The sequence below is a fragment of the Neovison vison genome, chromosome 1, assembly GCF_020171115.1.
Source record: "Neovison vison isolate M4711 chromosome 1, ASM_NN_V1, whole genome shotgun sequence".
Taxonomy (NCBI): Eukaryota; Metazoa; Chordata; class Mammalia; order Carnivora; family Mustelidae; genus Neogale; species Neogale vison.
This window is the reverse complement of record NC_058091.1, coordinates 29,509,742-29,528,021: the sequence shown is the minus strand read 5'-3', so window position 1 is coordinate 29,528,021 and position 18,280 is coordinate 29,509,742. Positions and strand designations below refer to the sequence as shown.

At 34.8% G+C, this 18,280-nt stretch overlaps 1 protein-coding gene across 4 annotated transcripts in view; it reads left to right on the top strand.

The window, feature by feature from the left end:
- The window catches only part of GRIK2 (glutamate ionotropic receptor kainate type subunit 2), a 641,671-nt gene that overhangs the window by 396,431 nt on the left and 226,960 nt on the right, over positions 1–18,280 (top strand). For all 4 annotated transcript variants that reach the window (XM_044244958.1, XM_044244987.1, XM_044244968.1 and 1 more), the window contains exon 9: positions 7,984–8,097. In XM_044244958.1, coding sequence (XP_044100893.1) covers positions 7,984–8,097 — 114 coding nt within the window. The remainder of the gene's footprint in view (positions 1–7,983; positions 8,098–18,280) is intronic.

Below are 18,280 nucleotides of genomic sequence, written 5' to 3'. Positions count from 1 at the left end.
GCCTGAGTTTACAAGCATAGATGTTCTAGGATCAGAACATGTTTCAAATTGCTTTTTGAAAAACTTTTTGTAGACCATACATATTTTTAGAACAAGTGGTAATTTCTATAAAAGTCTTTACTATTGACCTTTCTCTAGCTTGTAGAATCCTGCACTCATTAACTCCCTAGGAAAAAGGTGTCTGAATGGAATTTACAGTCTTCAAAATTTATCTAAGTGTGAAAATCCACACTAGATAGGTGAGAACTATTTCTTTGATAGATTTCTAGATACCGGATGAATAGCAGTTTTAAATCTTTCTCTCTTTGATGGCATTTGATACGTGTATTCTGGTCCCCATGACAACAATGACCCCCAACTTTCCCAGGAACTGTGATTTCTTTTGCTTCTCTGTAGGAAAGCAATGCTAATGGTCATGTTGACTAGTCAGAAATGTGTTATTTGCTTTTTTAAAAAGCAAAAATGTATCCTAGTCCAGATCCAAGCCTAGTGTTTTTCTTTAGAGGTATTAACCGTTTAATTTGTCTAACTCTTACATAGAATTCATTATATGCCCTGTCTTACAACTGCACTGACATTTTTGGGTTGTGTGTGTCAGTATGTTTATAATTCTGATTTTGCTTGATAATTTTTAACCTTCACAATGATGAAATAGTTAAGAAAGCTCTTTACAGATGACATTATGTTTGGAAATCAGTAAATTTGAGAGCATACAATTTCCTATTTTGGCCCATCAGAGAATACCAAATATTGCCTTTTTCCTTTTGACTCCTGAATTTGAATTAAACGTGTATACTAAATATAACTTTTAAAGCATTGCTTTTAGTTTATTTTTAAGATTTTATTTATTTATATGACAGAAAGAGACAGCTAGAGAGGGAACATGAGCAGGAGAAGTGGGAGAGAGAGAAGCAGGCTTCCCGCAGAGCAGGGAGCAGGGAGCAGAGAGCTAGGAGCCCGATGTGGGACTCAATCCATCCGAGGACCCTGAGATCATGACCTGAGACAAAGGCAGCCGCTTAAAGCCTGAGCCACCCAGGCACCCCAGCATTGCCTTGATTTTAAAGTAATATCTGAACTACATTTTTAATCTTGGAAAAATGACCCTTAATTAATTGAATGTTGCCACATTGTTATATTTGAGAACAGTTAATTCAAGGATTCAAATTTTATTTAAAAAATCAAAATTACCACCTGTTTCTAACTGTTTCCTAATACTTAGAGTTGACTTTGTCTTAGACAAAAATAAAAATCCTAAAGGTAAAAAATTCATGTTTGGATTGGTCATCCCTTCTTGTTAGATCATTATATACTTACTGATTTATTGTTCTTATATTAACGCTAGCGTTCTCAAATGAAATTCCAGATCCTGTGGAAATTGGTGGATAGCTAGTTTTAGGAAAGTAATTAACTGAGGGGTTTCTGCATGGTACTCCCAGGCCAAATTACTTAACACATGAAGGTAGCTCAGTTCACAGGTAATTGTTCTTTACTATGAATTCTTCCTCTCAGGTAGCAATACCTTGCAGGTAAGAATTACTGTGAAATGATTCATGCTTATCTCTGGGGCATCGTGTGTGAATTCCTTCTAACGTGATCTGTTAATGTGATCCAGTGGAAATAAACAACAATTAATTATTATTAGACAATACTGTCATTGGACAGCAATATAGATAACTATCTCTACTTTTCATTTAAAAATTGATCATTGGAAGGGGGGAGGTAATTGAAGAGAAGGAAGTTTCTAATTTGCTTGCAACACTTAGCAAAACAACTATGGTGTTGAAAAGGTTCTGTTTTTATACATCACACTATATAGGCTTGAAACCTGACTTTGTAAATTATCTAGAAAGAATGGGTATACTAGTTAATGGAAAAAGATACATTCCACCAGTGTACATTTGATCAATTGGAGAGTTAACTCATCTCCCAAATTTAATGTCAATACCTTCCGTATGATTTCCATTTCTCAATACCTTCAAATAGTGCTATCAGGGATGTCCTCTCTTCTAAAAGGTAAATACCCTTCAAACAAACTATACTTAATGTGTCATATGATTGGAGGTAACTAATTATTGGGAATATTTTCTTGAATACTTACGAAGGAGACTCCATATGCGCTAAGATTGTTTTAAACATAATATACAGAGTGGTTTCTTGTGATCATCATGCAGATCTTTAGAAAAGTACACTGAAGCTCTTCAATCAGGACAGATCTATGCCACAATTAATCATACATTGATGGACACTTAGATTGTTTTTGTATTTTGTATGTTATAAATAATGCTGCAGGGAACATGTGGGCATATATATCTTCTCAAGTCATATTTGCTGTTTTGTTTTCATGTTTGTTTTTGGGTAAAAACCGGGAGTGGAATTGCTGGATACTATAGTAGTTTTTTTTTTTTTTTATTTTTTGAGGAACCCCATGCTGTTTTCTATAATTTTCACACTAATTTATATTCCTACCAATAGTGCCCAAGTCTTCCCTTTTCTCCTCATCCTTACCAATACTTGTAATCTCTCATCTTTTCCACAATAACTACTCTAACAGGTGTAAGAGGGCTCACTGTGGTTGTTACTTGCATATCGCTGGTGATTAATGATGTTGAGAATACTCTCATGTACCTGTTGGCACTTCTCTATCTTCTTTAGAAAAATGACTGTTCAGATTTTTTGCCCATTTTTATTTGAATTGTTTATAGGGCTACTTTTCACTGTTGAGTTTATGAGTTTTTTGTATATTTTGGATATTAACCTCTTATCAGATGTATGATTTCAAAATATCTTCTCTCGGTCAGTAGGTTGCCTTTTAATTTTATTGATGATTTCCTTGGCCTTGCAGAAGTTTTTAAAAATGATTTAGTCCCATCTATTAATTTTACTTTTGTTGCTTTTGCTTTTGGCATCATATTAAAAAAAAAAAAATCACCAAGTCTTGTGTCAGGCATCTTATTGCCTAAGTTTTCTTCTTGGAGTTTTAGGGTTTCAGGTTTTAAATTCAATCTTTAGTCCATTTTGAGTTAATTTATATGTATGAAGTAAGATAGTGGCTCAGTTTTATTCTTTTGCATGTGGCTCTCCAGTTCTTATTGAAGAGACTGTACTTTCCCTGTTGTATATTCTTGGCTCCTTTGTCATAAATTAATTGGATATATATCTATAGATAATATATATTATATCTATAGATATATTGATATAGATCTAGATATATCTATAGATGTCTAGATCTATATCTATATATACTTATTCCTGGACTCTCTGTTTTGTTCCATTGATCCATGTGTCTGTTTTTATGCCAATACAATACTGTTTTAATTATTATAACTTTGTAGTATAGTTTGAATTCAGGGAGTGTGATGCCTCCAGCCTTGTTCTTTTTTCTCAAGATTGCTTTGGGGCTATTTGGACCTGTGTGTGTGTGTGTATGTGTGTGTGTATCTGTGGTTCCATACAAATTTAAGGGTTATTTGTTCTATTTCTTTGCAAAGTGTCATTGGAATTGTGATAGGGATTGCATTAAATCTATTAATACCTTTGAAGTAGTAGGGATTTTAAGAATATTGATTAAGGATAGGGATTTTAACAAAATTGATTCTTCTAAGCCATGATCATGGAATATCTTGTCATTTCCCTGTGTTTAATTTCTTTCATTAATGCCTTGTAGGTTTCTTTTGGGGGGGGTGGAGAGGGGTTGAGTATACTTGGTGTTCAATGTTACATTAGTTTCAGGTGTACAACACAGTGCTTCAACTTCTGTATACATTCTGTTATGCTCACCACAAGTGTAGCCACCACCTGTCATCATCAACACTCTCACAATATCATTGATTATATTCTCTATGTTGTGCCTTTTATACCTATGAGCTATTCACTCTATAACTGGAAGCATGTTTCTGCCAGTACCTTTCACCCATTTTGCTACCCCTCTACCTCTGGCAACCATCAGTTTGTTCTCAATATTTATCGGTCAGATTCTACTTTTTGTTTCTTTATTCATTTATTTTGTTTTTAAGATTCCACATGTGAGTGAAATCATATGATATTTGTCTTTTTCAGTCTAACTTATTTCACTTAGCATAATACCTTCTAGGTCCATCCGTGTTGTTGCAAATGGCAAGATGTCTTTTTTTATGGCTGTGTAATATGTATGTGTGTGTGTGTGTGTGTGTATCTTTAGAGTTTTCTGTATATAATATCATGTCATTTGCAAATAGAGTTTTACTTCTTCCTTTCCAATCCAGATTATTTTCTTTTTCTTACCTAATTGCCATGATGAGGACTTCCAATACTGTGTTGAATAAAAGGGGCAAGAGTGGTCATCCTTGCTTTGTTCCTCACCTAGAAGAAAGGCTTTTAGCTTTTCAGCATTTAGTATAGCATTAGCTGTAAGCTTGTCATATATGACCTTTTTTTAAATATTGAGATATATTCCCTTTATACCATCTTGTTGCGAGTTATAACTCTACTTAAAACAACTCTGTGAGGTCAAGAGTACTTAGATATCTTTATTCCATTTTAGAGCTAAAAAAAGTATTGTAAATTTTTGATTAAATCATATCATGAAAAAATTATGGTTCTGAAAATAGGTTAAAAGAAAAAAAGATTGTCTTGACTTAGCTTATGGTACTTTTATGATTAAAACAAAACAAACCAAAAGACCCACTTCTGACGCCCTCAATCGCTAAAAAGTTTTGAATTACACATTTCCTGTAGACATAAAATCTAGGGATCATACAAATTTTTTTATTTAAAATTTCATGTCACTAAGATTTCTGAAATTTTACAATATTCTATTTAGAAATCTAAGTTATAAAAGGGGATATTTAATATTTATGATTACGGAAAATTATTGATTCATATACTATGAAATGGAACCCCTCCAGCCAAATAATACTAGAAAAGCAACTGACAGAGAATGAAACCAGATAAATATATTTAGATGAGTGGATATTTACCTAAGTTATTTTTTATAAAAGTAATCATGGAGAATGATGGTAAATGAAATTGGCATAATTTTATATTAGTGATTTGGGTAGAAAGTTGAAAAACTAATTGATCAAGCTTGAGGATGTCATTAGGCAGATGACTGTGGGCAATGATGTTTGCCAGGGCTTTGGCTGGTAGAATTACACATCTGAAAAAATCTAGCTATTTAGCTAATGGTGAAAAAAAAAAAAGAAATAAAGAAAATCTAAGGGGACAATTGTGTAGTAGGTATTAATTATAGACTGGGAGCAGAAAAGTGACAGTCACTGAAAACTCTGATCTGCAGATGTATCTTGTTTAGCCAACAGTGTTTTGTTTTTTTTGTTTTTTTTTTAATGATTTTGCATTTGAAACACTTTAAGCAGGTCAGCAGGCATTCTAGATTTTGCAGTATCCTCTCTGCCCTTCCCTGTCCAGGTTCCTAATGGGGCCTCTATTAGCCCTAGTGATGCCTTACTAAGAACTTGAAAAAATCATCTGCTCTGGGAGCCTGCAGCCCCAAGGCACACAGCTGTGAGAAGAGCAGGGTCTGGATTGTAGCAATTACTTGTTATTCTGCCTTGAAATTTTGTAAAATTTAAAACCTGCATACCTTTGCCTAGAAATTCTTACTTCTGGCTTATGCCCTTTTTCTTCACGCATGGATGTTAGTTACCTTTCTGGCGGCCGAAGGCCTTTCATTTTGGCGCTAAATTAAAATTAGACTCTGTCTTTATGACATCATGGTAGTCATTGTCTAAAGTAAAGAAATTTAATTGAAAGTGAATAATATACTTTGGAGAGAATGCTAAAATCAGTATTTTTTTTTCTCACTGTATTACCTGACTTTTTCCTGTATTAACACAAACATTAAGAGTATATAGCTTTTAATGGTAAGAGGAAAATAGACTCAATATAAGAAAATATGACAAGGTATTTATTTTTTATTATTTTTTTTAAAGATTTAATTTATTTATTTGACAGACAGAGATCACAAGTAGGCAGAGAGGCAGGCAGAGAGAGAGAGAGAGAGGAAGAAGCAGGCTCCCTGCTGAGCAGAGAGCCCGATGCGGGACTCGATCCCAGGATCCTGAGATCATGACCTGAGCCGAAGGCAGCGGCTTAACCCACTGAGCCACCCAGGCACCCTGGTATTTATTTTTTAAAAAAATATTTTCTTTATTGGGGCACCTGGGTGGCTCTGTGAGTTAAAGCCTCTGCCTTCAGCTCAGGTCATGATTCCAGGGTCCTGGGATCGAGCCCTGCATCAGGCTCTCTGCTCAGCAGGGAGCCTGCTTCCCCTCCTTCTCTCTCTGCCTGCCTCTCTGCCTGCTTGTGATCTTTGTCTGTTAAATAAATAAATAAATAAATAAAATCTATAAAAAAAATTTTCTTTACTTATTTGAGAGAGAGAGAGAGAGTAAATGTGAGCAAGAAGGAAGGGCAGAGGGAGAGGGAGAAGCAGATTCCTCATTGAGCAGGGATCCTGACTGTAGGGCTTGATCCCAGTACCCTGAGATCATGACCTGAGCTAAAGGTAGATGCTTAACCAACTGAGCCACCCAGGTGCCCAAAGAGGTTTTTTTATAGACATCACTAAAAAAACATTATATGGAATCCCCGATATAGTTAATGCATTTTTGAAAAAAAAAATACTTGGGTTTGCACTTACATACAACTATTAAAATGGCATATCTATTATCCTTATGAAGTACAGAAATTATTAATGTTTCTACTTTTATGCTTCTCCAATCAGAGGGAAAGAGACATCTTAATAGGTTACTAAGAAAACTATGTAAATGAAAAAAAAGGATCAAAAAGAGTAAATGTGATGAAATATAAAAAAGTAAAAATCAAAAGAATCATAATATTTAAGTTGTATTAGACCTTTGTTAACATATTTAGGTAGACCAGGGTAAATATTACCTGCTAAATTAATGTCACTTTAAAATTATTTAATTGATAAAAGCTTTATTTTAAAAGCTTTATTTTAAAGATAAACAGATAATTGATAGTTCTCCTTCCCTTTGAATGAACATAGTGGGTAATTGGCTAGAGGGATATGGAAAACAAAGTTTATTATCCATCACTCCTAGGTTTGAGAGGGTGGAGAAAAGAACTACTGGCTCCAATCTGCTTTTGCCTCTGTCCTTCTTCAGTGCTGACCACCATTATATGACAGGGCAGTGGTGTCAGAGCACATAAACCACCCAGGGTATGCATTCAGTGACATCCTTTGCTTAGATATGTCTTCCAGAGGTGTGCTGTCTTGTCTCACAGGCTGTGTTCAAGGGGGTATGAAATGTCTGAACACTGCAAGTATATGGCTGAATTATTAGAGAGTATTAGTTAAATTAAAGTACATATTAAATAGCATACAAGTGGAAGTATTGGAATGCATTGCTCAGATGAGATTGTGCTGTCATCTTTCCTTGGAGTATTTTGAATGCTCAAAGGTGTATTTATAAAGGCTCCAAAGGTAATTCTGGTTATGAATTTGCCCTAGCGGAGGTCATACAAAAAAAAAAAAAAAAAAACAAAAAACCAAAATCAATGCAGCTCTTAAGTTTGCCTTCACCTATTAATTTATCCTGGATCCCCAGATTTTGCTCTGTCTTTGAGCTTCATCTGTTTAGCATGGCATGTTATCTTTGTAATGAGAGGATGAGATAGATCCATTACAGTAAAAGATATGCACTACTAATGAGTTTCTAGCCAGCTATCAAGGTATCATCAAATGTGGTTTATCTTGGTGAATGAAAGTTTGAATGGAAAATTAAGCTCCCATACTGACTGTAGAAGTGCGGTGGATCATTTTGTTCTTTAATGTCACACTTCACTGGACACACTTCACAGAGCAGTGAATCAGGCTTAAAACAAGCAGCCTTTACTTTAACGACAGCAGATAATGCAGCAGAGGTGAATAATAAGTGTTAGCCGTCTTAACTTTCTCCTGCAGTACTTTCTCCCAGGTGCCTGATGGACAATTTACAAAGTCCATATGCTGTTTTATAGATTGGAACTTGGGATCCAGCCAGTGGCCTGAATATGACAGAAAGTCAAAAGGGAAAGCCAGCCAACATCACAGATTCGTTATCCAATCGTTCTTTGATCGTTACCACCATTTTGGTAAGTATTTGCTTTTCCATTTTTTTTCAGATAAATGTAGATAAACATGGAAGTGGATTAAGAAGAACGTTATAATTTGAACAGGGAAGAATAAAATGGAATGTATTTTGTAGTTATTTAGCAACTCCTGTGTAACAAAGGAGTCAAGATTAATCTAGCCACAGTTTTATGACATTAGTTTTTAATGATGTATTAATGTTTGGGCTGCTTATATTGATTAAAAATAGAGCTTTGTGTATCACTTGAAACATAATGTAATGACATGTCTACAAAATTAGGTATCATTGAAGAATTTTCAGTATGTGTTGTTTAAATTAATTTTTTAAATTTTTAAATTAATATATATTATATTATTAGCCCCAGGGGTACAGGTCTATGAATTGCCAGGTTTACACACTTCCCAGAACTCACCATAGCACATACCCTCCCCAATGTCCATAACCCAACCACCCTCTTTCTAACCCCCTCTCCCTGGCCACCCTCAGTTTGTTTTGTGAGATTAAGAGTCTCTTATGGTTTGTCTCCCTCCCGATCCCATCTTGTTTCATTTATTCTTTTCCTACCCCCAAGCCCCACACATTGCATCTCCACTTCCTCCTATCAGGGAGATCTATGATAATTGCCTTTCTCTGATTGACTTATTTCACTAAGCATAATACCCTCTAGCTCCATCCGCGTCATCGCAAATGTCAAGATTTCATTTCTTTTGATGGCTGCATAGTATTCCATTGTATGTATGTATGTATGTATGTATGTATATATATACCACTTCTTTATCCATTCATCTGTTGATGGACATCTAGGTTCTTTCCATAGTTTGGCTATTGTGGACATTGCTGCTATAAACATTCAGGTGCACGTGACCCTTTGGATCACTACATTTGTATCTTTAGGGTAAATGCCCAGTAGTGCAATTGCTGGGTCATAGGATAGCTCTATTTTCAACTTTTTGAGGAAACTCCATGCAAGAATTTTCAGTGTTAAGATTTGAAAAATGTATTGAGATGCAGATTATAAATAAGTTACATGAGGGACAGCATGTGAACTTTTCTTCTGCTTTCATCTCCTGCAGATATATTTTAGAGGGCATGCCATTTATTTTTCAGGATTTTTTTTCTATTATAGCTGTATTTTAACCTTGCTTTCAATTGTTTTCATCATAGAAAATCACTTTTAGTTTATTTATCTCCTTAATAAAATTAAATATAACAAGTGCTTTTCTAAGCCAGAAAAATTTTCACCAGTAACAGACTTAATACTGATGCACTGGATATTTATATGCCTCTTATAATTCTATATTTTCTTTAGATCATGTAGTAATATTTATGTACTACTACAATACCATTTGAAATGGGAATTTTAATTTTAAAATAATCAAGGAGCTCTTATATTATTAAGTTAGTGCTTTCTTCCGACAGAATAAACTTATCAACGCTAGTTCTTGTGTCTTTCCAGGTAGTCAATAGGAATGTGAGATTAATGTTCAGAACAAACCACCACACACTTAGCATTTGTATAAAATCTAAATTTGATTTATGATGCCAAATCAAGCCAGGAGGAATTCATAATCTAGTCCTTTTATTAACAATGAGGGATGGCAGATCTTTAGGCATGTCAAAATAAAATAGCTTGGGTTAAAGACTCTTGATAATGAAACAAAGCTGGTAATCATGAAATGACAGTGTTGGAAGTTTTTTGAGATTTTTTAATCACTCCCTTGCTGAGAACCTCAGCGAATACTTGCTCCCTATCCGTCATATCCAAACTTCCTAAATTCTCTTTATATCTCCCTCTTTTTTCAAAGGTACTCTCATACCCACCAATTTATTGGCCTTGTTCTTCAGTTGAAATGCTCACACAAGCTGCTAAGACATCTTTTTTTCTGCCTGTATGTCCTGGGTCGCGTTTCCTCTTCTTAGGACTATTGCAGAGAGACCATCTCTATTGGATGGATGTTAGGACTATTGCAGTAGAGACCATCTCTACTGCTGACATCCTTCTCCCTCCACAATGCACCCCCATTCTTCATTATAATGATTGGTTGTTTTCCTGTTTCCCTTTTTTTAAGTATAGTGAATCCCTACTATTTAAAGATGCCCCAAATTTTGACCTTGATGTTCAAGACCTTCTATAATCTTGTCTTCTCCCACCTTTCCTTCCTTGTTTCCTATTATTCCCTTTCAGTTAACCCACTCCCATGATTGTGTTTGTCCTGTTCCTTTTGTCTGTAATATGTTTCTCTCCATCTCTGAGATATTTTTGTACTTGTCAGTACTTTATATTATTTAGAATTAATATTCCACTATTCTTTGCTTACTTCCTGTGGCAATATTTCGCCAAACATCACTGAACATTTCTTTGAGGAACAGGAACTGATTATGTGTCCTATTTTTACCTCATATGTGTCTCTACAGTGCTCATAATGAGTGCTATATAAGAGACATCTGTAGTCTTCAATAGTTGGCACTTCTTTCTGTGTTCTCCCTGATCCAGCCAAACTCCCAGACACATCACTTTTCTTATGGCTCCAAAACTTTGCTTGTTCTTTCCATTTCCTTGTGAGAATCCTATTCATCCTTCCAGACCCATCTCAAATGACAACCACTCCATGAAACTCCCTGATCTCTCCATTAAATTGTGTGTTGTCATGGAGGGTGTCAAGGGTGGGGAGATGTACACGTTATGTATGATAATACTCTATTATGGCACTTACTATGCTTCCTATGCACTGTTTTTTTAGCTTAGAAAATGTGTGTGTGTATATATCTATATATATATATAGATATATATATCTGTGTGACCATTTGACATGAATCTATATAGGGCCAATGATCAAATTTTGCACTTTTTTGATATTTCAATGTCAGAGAAAAGTGCCCTAGACATAACAAATACTCAAATATTTGTCAAATTAAATTAGATAAACAGTATTTAATTAAATGGGAAATTAGAAGAAGTAAGCAACTTTTGAATGATTATATTTAAATATTTTCATTTGTGAAGGTTAGTGCAAACTTCTTGTCCAAACAAAACAGGTGATTAAGACTAACGCATATAATTTCTCAATCTTAATGACTCAGGGTTGTTTTATAAGAAGTATTCAGATATTTTTCTCAATCATGAACAATTTTGCATCTATTGATAAACAAGTGGTATTTAACCTTATTTTCATATTAAAGCCAGGCATAAAGTTTTTAAAAATGCGCTTGTACCCAAAACACATTTCATATCTTTTGATACAGTATTTCTGAGCTTTGGACTTTGGAAATCTTCATTTTTTAAAAAAATTCCACAGTTAATTCTGGTCCATTACAATGATTGAGAACAACTGCTCAGATCATGACTGTGTATAACTAAGATGTAAGATCAACTACGGAGCCATACACTAGGCTTACATTTTGAAAGATAAATTATTTCTGTTTTAGAATATGTCCTTCTCTTGGTCTTTAAGTGAATTTGATATTTATTAAAAGGAAAGTCATTTTATTTTTATATCACTTAGTGAAAAAAGTCTTCTTCTGGTTACTCTGATTATAAAATATCCACACTCGAAAAAAGAACAGAGTTTAAGAAATTAGTTACCTTACTAAGTGTTATTCTTGATGTAATTTACTGATGTTGATATTTTATAAGGAGGTTATGATCATTTGATTTATATTTGGTTATTTTGTTCTTTTCTCTCTTGGAAAAATCTCAGAGGGGATTCTGCCTGTGTTGTGAATAATGATATCTCCACAAAGAGAAGTTGTGGAGATACCAAAGAGAACTTCACTTATGCTTCTTGTTCAGTATATTTATTGTGTGTCTTAAGAAAAAACAGTGAAGTATTCTAGGATGTGACATTATCAGTATGCTAATCATAATCAGTTCCATTTCTCTTGAATTTATTTTTATTCATTCTTTTATTTAACAAATATGTATTGGAAGATGATGACATGCTATGAGCTTTGTTTGATGAACAAAATAGACACAGTGTCTATCCTCAGGGAGCTTAGAAAATGGTAAGGAGTCATAGGGAGGATTACACACAAATTTACACGCATGCGCACATGCGCATGCACACACACACACACACACACACACACCCCAAACCTTGTGATTAGGATAGAAGAAAAAGATAAATGAGTTAATGCTTTTTACAGGATAATCCTGAGTTAAACTGGGAGTCAGAAGGGAAAGGACAAGTCAGGTAAGCCTCCCTGTAGAGGAGTAGACAACAGGATACCTGAAGCTTGAGAAGGAATTAGCAAGGTGAAGAAAGAGAAGAAGAGTGTTCTTGGCAGGGAGAACGGGGTAAGAAGAGTCCTAAAACAGGAAGGATCTTGGAAAATTTGCAAAATGGAAAGAAGACCAGGATGACGGGCTGGTGCCTTGGTCTGTTTCTTAGCTTTACAGCATAAGATTACATAGACCATTACAAAAAAATAAAAATAAAAATACACACACACACACACACACACACACTTACATACATACATATGGCAGACATTTATTGAATGCCTGCTATGTGCTAGACCCTATTCAAAGCACTACTCATGTATTTACTCGGTTAATTGTCACAGTAAACTTTGGAGGTAGATACCATTATTAATACTATTACAACTGATAAGGCTCATGTCCTGATTGCTGAAAGAACCTGTAATGGGCACACAGCCAAAAAGTATAGTAGTGAGACTTCAACCAATGTGTTTAGTCAATTTGGACAACCAGTACTATGAAATGAAAACTCCATTGACCAACCTTGAAAAAGTCTAGCAACTATAGTTAATGACCAAAATAATATCTTGATTGAGAGTTGTTCCCCTACACAAAACTTCGCATCCAGAAATCCCACATATGCTAGAGCACTATTGTTGTCACAGGTGTCTCCAGTTAGACATTTTCCTCTGTAGAGGTCAAGATTAGACTATGCTTCATTGGATATTTTTGACCTCTCACTTCTCTCCTCTTTTAATGTAGCACTTGTTTTTCTTCCAGCCTTTTTAAACCATGATTTCAGATTTTTCCAGACACTCAAAATAATATGGGGACCCGTCTTATTTTTTTTCTCTTTAGATTTGAGATTAAGGACCTTGTTCATAAATATCTTTTACTCCCCTTCACAACAAAACCTGTGCCCAATACTTTGTATGAGTGCAGCATATAGTTCTGTCATGGAATAATTCATTTTACGAAGCCTTAAACATTTTTTTTAAAGATTTTATTTACTTATTTGACAGAGAGAGATCACAAGCAGGCAGAGAGGCAGGCAGAGAGAGAGGAGGAAGCAGGCTCCCTGCTGAGAAGAGAGCCGGATGCGGGCCTCGATCCCAGGACCCTGAGATCATGACCTGAGCCGAAGGCAGCGGCTTAACCCACTGAGCCACCCAGGCGCCCGAAGCCTTAAACATTTTAAAAAAATGTTTATTTTTTAAATTTTGAATGAAGATTTATGATATCATACAATTTAGAAATTTATGTAACTTCACCTGCAGATCTGGACCTAAATTTTCAGTCTTCTTATGTCCTCTCCTTAGTATACTTCATATTATCTCTCTGATCTTCAGATTTCAAGTTCAGTTGCTACTGTTTTTGTTTTTTTTTTTTTTTTAATTACATTATGTTAGTCACCATACAGAATACCCAACTTTTGCATCAATGTGGATGTGACTGGAGGAGATTGTGCTAAGTGAAATAAGTTCAGTTGCTATTAAAATTCTCTTGCTTTTTGTGTTTGTTTTTATTAATGGAACTAAAAATGTAATCCTAGAATCATCTTTTTATTTATGAGGATTTTATTTATTTCATTACCATGTTAATATATAAATTCCTATTGCCAAAAATAATACACAAAAATACTGATTCTGAACAGCACAAAGAGTGCTCTTATTTATTTTTTAAAATTATCTATCTATTTTTACATAGAATACTTTTAAAGAATAGTATGTACTCTTATCTTCAGTTTATAATCTGATCCTATTGTCCTTACTGTTAGCTGGGGGCAGTATCAGGTGCCTGGGTATTTAAGTTCAGACAGGGAGGGCCTGTTTTCCCTCTGAGTTCTTGGTTTGCAGCAGATTTTTGGGGGGCCTGTCTAAATAAGTTGAGGGCTTCCCACTGTGCTATCCCTGTATAGCAATTGATTTTTGTCCATCAAAAATTACCAACACTTAAATGTCACTGTACGTGTTCTTTCCCAGGGTGGCTAGTAGCCCTTCAGTGTACAAATACTATAAATTTGATTTTTTTTCTTTCTTTCTTTTTTTTTTTTTTTTTTTTTTAGGAAAATCACTTATTTTATCATGGGTGCTTTCTGCCTGGTTACTCAATGAATTAAAAAAAAAAAGTGCTTGCCTCTGCCACTTAGTCTTATTTTTCTAAATTTTATTTTTTAAATGTTCCTAGTACTTCCTGGAGGGTTATATAGTTCAGTATCTAGTTTACTTGCTTAGGCTTGTAAAGCTTTATTGTCGCAGCCCACAGATACAGGAGGCTTATCTGGGAGCAAGCTTCCAAGGACAATGGGAAGGTTTTATGATACAAAAGATGAAGAGACCGAATCATCCCCTAAATGGTTCTGCAGCTTCTTCTATAATAGCAACAAAAGCAGATTTCTAGGGCTTCGTAGCTGCCACTGCAATACATTTTCCCTTGGAGTCTTCTCTGTCCATTGTTACAGAAGGACTGTCAAGCACGTAGTTCTTCTTTAAGTTGCTACCATCAGGGCTTGGGAACCCTGACACTGCAGCTTCACAAAGATTTTCATTTGTAGCAACCCTTCCACCATTTCTAAGCCGTTTTAAACATGTATTGTGGAGATAATAAGATCAAAATAATTTAAGAAAGATATAGTAAATATCCACTCTCAAGAACTACTTAAGTGTTCGCGTCTGAGATGAGAGTGCTTCATTCAAACTCAGACTCCTCTGACCCTACTCCTGCAACTGGTTTGTTTCAAGGCAACTGAACCTTTTCTCACCGTATTTTTTTTCTGTTTCAGGGATCCTGCTGGCATCACATTTCTCTCTCTCTCATTCTTCCTTTAATAGCTCAATGCACTTTATTTCAAATCACTATTAATATTCTCTTAGACGTCCACATCAGCTAGATAAACATAAGGCTACTGCTGGTGCTGCCATAGAGAACGAAAGTTATGTTTTAATGTGAAATTAGACGTGATTTTTTTTTTAAAGACTTTATTTTAAAGTAAACAACGAATGTAGAGCTCGAACTCACAACCCTGAGATTAAGAGTTGCATGCTCTACCAACTGGGGCCAGACAACCCAAAGCATAATGTTTAAAACTTAGGGTCAAGTCTTTAAAGGTTTTATAAAGGGCCAGCTTCTCCTTTTTTTTTAACCACATAATATCCAGTACACTCACATATGTGCTTCTTTAATCCTTCTTTATTAAATCTGCTTTACAAATGTCACCATAATAAAGATTCTCAAGTATTTTTATTTTTTTGTTATATTCTTTTTCATTGCCAACATTGTTGTCAATACTGTAATTTTGTCAAAGCTTATTTTATTATGAACAATGTATTAAGTTTGGTATGGAAGAATGAATAAAGAAATCTGAATCTTTGGTTCAGCTTAACTACAGCAAACTACATGGAAATGCAGTATTTTTGCTCGTTTTCCCATTGTCAAAGATACTATTGTGATAGAGCCACGTAAAATTATACAATCTCAATTTTAGCAGCAGCTTTGATCTGAGTGGATGTCCAATATCAAACTCAGCATGCATCAAACCTCCTTCTTCAATTCAGTCTTTACCATACCTCTTCCTCCTCTATTTCCAAACTGTTTATGTTTCCAGTACTTTTCTATTCACTCAAACCAGTGATTTGCTTCTTAGATACCTCAGTCTCTTTAAACCCCATATTAACAATTTAGATATCAATAATAATAATAAAAGATGGTTATTATTATAATACAATATAATAATAAATATATTTAATGCATGTAAATATATATTTATAAAAATATAAAAATAAGTGACTATAATAATACATAAATATTATAATAAATTATTTATTATTATAAATTTAAAAAGATGGATTATTCTGAGACCGTTTAACAAAAAAGTGAGTCAAGGAACATTTTGAACTCGTGAGATATGGTCTATTCATGGACAGTATGGAATGGGAGATTTGTAGAGTCTGATTTGAGAGACGTTGTACCTATGGGGAAGACTAAGAGATGACAACATTGTAAACTCTAGTATGAGATTTATTGGGGGTGGGTTACATGAGGGGCAAAACCAACTGAGGAATGTAGATGAGGACTTCAGGTTAAAAGCTAAGGGATGGGGCATTAACCTTGTCACAGAGCACAATAAGGATTTTGGGAAGGGAGATAGTGAGCTCTATTTAGTCATCAATGAATGGAGGTGTTGGCAATAACTTTGGTGTAGTCAAACCTTGATTATTCATGTAAGGAGCTAATAAATTAGATTCAGAAATGAGATGCAGTTTAGAGATTAGCTAATAGGTACAGTCTTCTTTCCCATCAAACCTTTTACTGGAAGAGCAGTGAAATGGCACATTTGACTGATTTGTGCTTGAGGTTTTTTTTTTTTTTTTTTTCTCTTTTCTTTTCCTCTTTCTACTTCACTTAGGAATTAAGTTAATGAAATATTTAATGGCCAAACTACAAATACCAGTATAAAGACAGGGACAACCAAAATCTCTGATCTAAACAGGTAATTCAGGGAAGTGGCAAGATTAAGTAGCAGATCTATATTTACAAACAAATGAATGATATCATAATCCAACTCTTCCCTTAAACCCTATTGCTCTGACATCAGTATCTTTCCTGAAATATTGGTGAACAGCACATCTAGTAAAATTCTAACCCTTTCCTTAAAAGTTAATTCAACATATTACTATTATTTCTATAGAGTCACTATTTTTATACGATTTGCTGTAATTTTAAATGATTATATTACATTTCAGGGAGAAAGATGTCCTTTTACCTTCCCAAATTCCAGTGGATTTTCTTTTTTTTTTCTTTTTTTTCTTTTTAAAGATTTTATTTATTTATTTGACAGGCAGAGATTGCAAGTAGGCAGAGAAGCAGGCAGAGAGAGAGAGAGGAGGAAGCAGGCTCCCCGCTGAACAGAGAGCCCAATGCAGGGCTCGATCCCAGGACTCTGGGATCATGACCTGAGCTGAAGGCAGAGGCTTTAACCCACTGAGCCACCCAGGCGCTCCCCAGCAGATTTTCTGTAGATACAGAGTAAAAACAGAAACTTTTCTTGGAACAATAATTATGGCCAATAAAGGCTTAGATTTATTTATACTTGTATGTCATGAAAATTCTCTGTAGTTGTACTTCTGAAAGTAGGTAAACACAGTTTGCTGCAACTAAGAATGCGGTGGTTATGTCAGTAGCGTACTAAAAGATCTGTGTGTGTGTGTGTGTGAATCAGGTATTCAGAAGAATGTCGTTGCTTGATAATCTTGCAAAATAAACAAAGAAAGGGAAGGAAACTTTGTAGATTGCCTCAGATTGCACCTAAATCCTGAAAAAAAAAAAAAAAAAGTAAGAGGTAAATAATAAACACAGTGTATTAAAAAGTTATTAAGGTACAGCTTTGCTCTACAGGTCTTCTACACTATTTTGTTGGTGCTTTAAAACCCAAGTTCCAGATTCTAAGAGTTATTCATTTTCTATCCAGGAAGTTCATATGAAAGTCTCTTTGTAATAAAGTCTTGAGATATTGAAATGGGGTTTGTTTTCCAGTCAAAAGAACAAAATAGATAAGCACATGTGGAGATTCTCTTCTCGGTAGTTTTTGATCCTAACAAACCAGTCATTCTTAATATTGCCTTTTCTTGAAAATATTAAGTTGTTCTGATGGTAGCTGCTAGGTTTTTTTCCACTTTTTTCTCCTGGTATTCTCACTTCCCACTGTGATAACCTAGAGTGCACCCTAGGCTTCTGACATGAATGTTAATTAGGGATGGCAGAACTCAGACTTTAGGAGCCATAGTGAATAGAAGGAATTTGAAAGACCAGGATTCAGACAATGGCAAGTCCTTTCTTAACCCTACAGCTTAAAAGCACAAAGGCTGGAATGGCAGAGGCTCAGGGAAGAAATAAATAACACTGTCCTGTCTATGTAATAACAATCAACTGGGCTGTTATTTCTGCTAATCTTTTGCTTATTTTTGTTGGTCATTTCTTGTGACTGTGA